General features: G+C 40.2%; 1 protein-coding gene across 4 annotated transcripts in view; it reads right to left on the bottom strand.

The window, feature by feature from the left end:
• Positions 1-26: 26 nt before the first annotated feature.
• Positions 27-5,188, bottom strand: part of frem1a (Fras1 related extracellular matrix 1a) — a 39,255-nt gene continuing 34,093 nt past the window's right edge. For 3 of the 4 annotated variants that reach the window (XM_016666772.1, XM_016666773.1, XM_007543279.2), the window contains 9 exons: positions 4,642-4,735; positions 4,312-4,564; positions 3,364-3,567; positions 2,405-2,590; positions 2,123-2,319; positions 1,817-2,027; positions 1,345-1,489; positions 1,117-1,258; positions 27-711 (listed from right to left, as the gene is read on the bottom strand). In XM_016666772.1, the coding sequence (XP_016522258.1) occupies positions 565-711; positions 1,117-1,258; positions 1,345-1,489; positions 1,817-2,027; positions 2,123-2,319; positions 2,405-2,590; positions 3,364-3,567; positions 4,312-4,564; positions 4,642-4,735 (1,579 nt within the window). In that variant the 3' untranslated portion in view covers positions 27-564. Of the gene's footprint in view, positions 712-800; positions 1,259-1,344; positions 1,490-1,816; positions 2,028-2,122; positions 2,320-2,404; positions 2,591-3,363; positions 3,568-4,311; positions 4,565-4,641; positions 4,736-5,188 lie in introns of those variants that run through there. The other variant, XM_007543280.2, reaches the window with a different exon arrangement.

Raw genomic sequence — 5,188 nt, 5'->3', positions numbered from 1 at the left:
CATCCTGCCTTTTCTGTCCAGCGCATTCTGGCGGTCCGCCCTCGTGGGCGTGGCCGTCAATATCTGGTGGACTGGGAGGGGTATGGACCAGAACATCGGTCCTGGATTCCCCGTTCCTTTATTTTGGACCCTGATCTCATCTCTTCGTTTGAGAGGTCATCTGCTTCTACCTCTAGTTGTCCGCCAAGAGGCGTCCATTAAGGGGGAGGGTACTGTCATGTCCACGAAGCGGTGCTGTGAGTGTGTGTTGTCTCCTACCCTCTCTCCTGCAGGGCGTGTCGGACAGGAGCGGCCAGCTGGAGCTCATCTATCCATCAGGAGGAGCGGTTTAATAGAAGCCGGATCCTGATAGCGCTGCCAGATGGTTCTACGCTTCCAGTGAGTCCTCGTTCCTGGTCAAAGAGTCCTCGTTCCTTGGTCTGAAGTAATCCTCGTTCCTGGTCTGTAAGAGGGTCTGGTTTGGCTTCTCGTCCGGCTCCACGCGGCTCCTGCTCACAGCCGTTCCCCGTCTCCTGCCTGGCTCCGTTTCCTGTCCGTCCGCCTTCGTTGCTGGATCACCCCCGCTCAACGCGCTCGCCTGCCTGTCCACCCATCGACCCCCAGTGGATGCTCCGGCTCTCCCTCCCGGGACCCCCCCCCGCTGCTGGTCACAAATAAATTTGAACTTACCTTTTGCTGGTGTGGCGTCTGTAGTTGTTTCTGCTCTAGAGTCTAGTAAACAATCATGTCAGAGACCACTTATTCTTTGCAGCACATTCAAAGAGTGACCGTTTGCAGTTCTTTATAATCCATAAGATGTTTATAAAATCTGCTGTGCAATAATAATTTGAAACAGTGCAGTTTGAGTTTTTTATTTTTGAAAAAAATACTGTTCTCATTGGGAGGTTTGTTCATTAAAATTTGCTTTATACTGTAATAGTTCATGACTTGAAAATTATACTGACCATCATTTGCATTGACCATTTAAGAAAATCTGAGAAAATATTACTTGCATAATAATTTGGAACATGGTGTAGATACAAATACCACTTTTAGAACCTTTATGTCTGAACATCTGTGTTACATGCTACCAAACATCGGCAATACATGTTTGAAATGTTCCATCACTGCACTAACCTGAAGTTGAAGTATTCCTTGGGTTGGAACATGCTCAAAAATGTACATGATTTCTGTGGAGGGTGTATCTTTGTCCTTTGCAAACAATGTAATGCTGGATATAACTTTGGCTTCTCCTGGTTCCACCTCCAGTCCATTGTTCCTGCAGCCCACATTGTCACGTTTCCTCTCAACAATCACATGGAAACTGACTTTAAACAAGAACTCTAGACAATATGTTTATCAAACCTGAACACATGAGGCTCTTCGTCATTCACTGGCACCACTTCAACCATCACCTGTCTTTGGAGCTTATGTTTGCCATCTGTCAGCTGAATTATAAAACTGTCTTTCATGGTTTCACTGTCGTCATGCAGATACACTAGATCCAAACCTGGCATAAGATTGGGACACAAAATTAATATGAAAAGAAATTAATATAGAAAGAAAGAGAGAGAGAGAACAAGACTTTTAGTTGATAACAGGAAGGCTACACTCACAAATAGTAAGCTGTTCTGTTAAAGCAGATAATGAAAATGCAGGATTTAGAAATGGGGGCAGCTCTTTAAAAATCTCAGAATTAAGTGCAACCATTCTCTGCAGAATGCACGGGGTGACTTGTGCTTTAGAAATGGCCAGCTACGCTATACATGACAGTTGCTATTATAATTTATATTTATAACTTATTATTATTATAATACATAATTTATATAAAATGTACCATTTTTAACATCTGTCATAGTAAAGTCAACCACAGGAAACCATAGGTTGGGTTCCTGTCTCTTAGAGATTGGGTTTCCAGTCCTGTGACAGATGACGCTGCCATGGCGAGGAGGTCTGACCACAGAGAAAAGCAGGGGATTCTCGGGGATGTCCAGGTCCATTGCATGGAACACTGATGAGTCCAGGTGCTTCATTTCTCCCTCTTGTACCTTAGGACACAACAAATCAAACAGTCAACTTATTCTAGCCACATCCTGTAAAACTCTAATGGGATGAAGAAGGAGATGTTTGGGGGTGAACTTACTGTGATATTGTGTGCTACAAATTCTGGGATTTCATCATTTGTTGGGTTAATTATTATATAGAAAGGGATGTTAGCAGAATTATGCTTGCCATCTGAGACACAAAGCATGAGCTGGTCAGCTGTGGGCTCCATCTTCTGGTGTCTGGACTGTACATAGTTTATATGACCCTCAGTGATGTCCTTGTAGAGAAAATAAGCTGGAGAAAAGGAGACAACACCAAACAAATGAAACTGCTTAATTTCCCTGTATTTCCAATAAACTTTTGGTATTATGATACTTACCTGTGCTTATGCCTGTGTTGCTTTTCTCAAAGCCAGGACTAGGGAGGACATTTTCTATGTAACCAAACTGGGGAGGAGAAATCAGCCTGACAACAAGCTTGTCTAGGACTGTGTCCATGTCAGAGACCTTCAAATGAGCAGCAGTTATAAGGGAAGTCCCACCTTCATCCACTGTAAAAATGTCACCTGGAACCACCAAAAAACAGTTCATGTCATTCTACTGCAAGTAATAAATATGTTGCTTACATATTTACTGTTTCATACAATCGCAAACACAAGCCCCCCCTAAAAACTCAAATCCCATGCAAAAAAACTTGGGGCCTCATGTACAGTATAAAAGAGTGAGAAATTTTCACACAAACAAATTGGCATACGGACACATTTAGAAAAGTGCAGAGTACAAAAAACTTCAGATGTATAAAGCCGTGCGTATGCACAGACCTGCGCACCTTTCCTTTATAAATTCCAATTTGCGTGAAACAGAGCGCAGCTTCTGGTCCACCCTGTCACCACCCTTAAATACATATGTTAATTAGTATAAATACCCAGAAGACTGCCACAATAACCATGGCTTGCAGCAGGATAAGTATTTATACTTATATATATATATATATATATATATATATATATATATATACACTTTTTTGAAGGTGCTTTCAGGGCACATAAGGTCACTTCACAAAAAATAAAAATAATAAATCACTAAAATACACTCACCTAAATACACTAAATAAATTTTAGTGTATTTAGGTGAGCTTTGGCGCCTTCTAGTTTGTTATTGCCCCCCATAAAAATTTGAGTGGCTGCCACACATTTTCACAGCAGGTAAAAACGCTTGCGTATATTTACGCAAACTTTAACGCCACATTCATTTTTATACATGCCAACTTGTGCATATAATATGGCCTTTTTTGTGCGTCTGCACACTTCATACATCAGGCCCCTGGTTTTCAGCCCACCTGTTGCCAAGGAAGGAGGCTGACTGTCAACAGGAAACACTGTGATGTGGAGGTTGTAGACAGGAAGACTGTCCCGTCGCTGGGTGCTGCCTTTGTTCCTGGTGGGAGTTTCCCCACCACAGCATAAAGCTGATGTTTTTATTTCTTCATCAGAAATGACAAATGTGATGGTGTCATGTAGAGGAGATACTCCAATCTCCAATCCTAAAAGAATCAGGAAAAACAGTTGAAGACTGAACTCCAGATGTGCTGTATCTGTGGACTGTGCATTTGTAAATAATTGTTTTGTGCATATATTGAATCATCCTGTGCACATGTGAATTGTCTTGTCCATTTGTGAATCTCGTTCTGTGCATTTGTGAATATTGAGGCTGTTTCAACTCCACAGATCTGCCACACCAAATCCAATAAAACACAATGAAGTTGGTGATTGTAATGAGATCTGTTTATAACCTGATCAAATGCTGGGTATAAATAAAAAATGTCTGAAACTGTTTTTAATATTTTTAATTTATATAATATTAAATAATTAGATTTATTCTTTCATATATCAGTATTCATGGAAATGTTTTGCCAGATTATTGACAAGTGATCTTACTTTTTATAGGTATATGTTTAAGTAAAATGAACATTGTTCTTTTATTCTATGAACTACTGACATGTCTCTGAAATTCCAAGCAAAAATTGAGTATTTATTTGCAAAAAATTAGAAATGGTAAAAATAACAAAAAAGATGCAGTGCTTCAGACCATTAACATTATTAAGAGGTTAGTAATCAATATTCAGTGGAATAGTCATTAGGTTTTCAATGGGGTTCAGTTCAGTGGTCTCTTATTTTTTTTCCAGAGCTTTATATCCTGTGAGCCTGGCGAGTTCTCCATCATTATGGGAAACTCACCAAGTTCCCCATAATGATGAAGGTAAACAAACACACAGGTGTTTGTTTACCTGTGTGTCTGTAAGCGATGAGGCCTGCTGTGATGTCTGATTGGACGAATCGATCTACAACAACAGCGTTTCGCAGAACCACCCCATGGTAAGGCTGCCGGGCAATAAGAAACCCAAGGCTGCTGTTGTCACTATCAGCATCAGTGGCAAAGATGTACTCTGAAGTGATGATTATTTCTTCTCCTTCTGGACACCTGAGAACTGGTTTCAAAGTAGTAGCCATCACTGGGAGCTCATCATTTATGGGCGTTACCTACAGACAGCAATGTATCCAGATTAATAGGTAGGATTTACATATTTATTACATATTTTCTGAGATTGTGCAGTTACCTTTACAGGCAGAACAAAACTGACTGAATTAATGCTGTCTGTTGCAGTGAGAACTATGGTATCTTCTGTAGTTTCTGAGCCATCATGATTGTACCTGTAAGAGCAAATGACCAGAGTAATGGTTTAAATATCATACGCCAAAGGTTTTCTTGGATAATTTTGGAAGAAAAAAAAAACATGGTTATTAACACTACACACAACAAGGTTGTGAAAAAGTTTGCAGGTATCTTCTTTTTTTGTCACAGTTAAATGTTTCAGATCAAAGATGAACTGAGTAAATACAAAAAGCTGTTTTTAAAATATGAATTTTTCTCATCTTCCAACATAAAAAGTGCAGACATTGCTGCACTTTCTTCACCAGGCCAGAGGTTTGGAGGGACTAGGTCAAAGTCTCAGTAACCTGTATCCCCAGGAATTTGATGTTCCTGACCTGTTCCACTGTGGCATCATTGATGAGGAGGGGTGTGTGACTTGGCTGATTTTTCTTGAAATCAACAACAATTTATTTTGTTTTGTTGACATTCAGGATTAGATGGTTTACATCACA

Source organism: Poecilia formosa, unplaced genomic scaffold (genome assembly GCF_000485575.1).
Source record: "Poecilia formosa unplaced genomic scaffold, Poecilia_formosa-5.1.2 Scaffold793, whole genome shotgun sequence".
NCBI lineage: Eukaryota > Metazoa > Chordata > Actinopteri > Cyprinodontiformes > Poeciliidae > Poecilia > Poecilia formosa.
The sequence above is the reverse complement of the archived record's forward strand: the minus strand, read 5'-3'. Positions and strand labels throughout refer to the sequence as shown.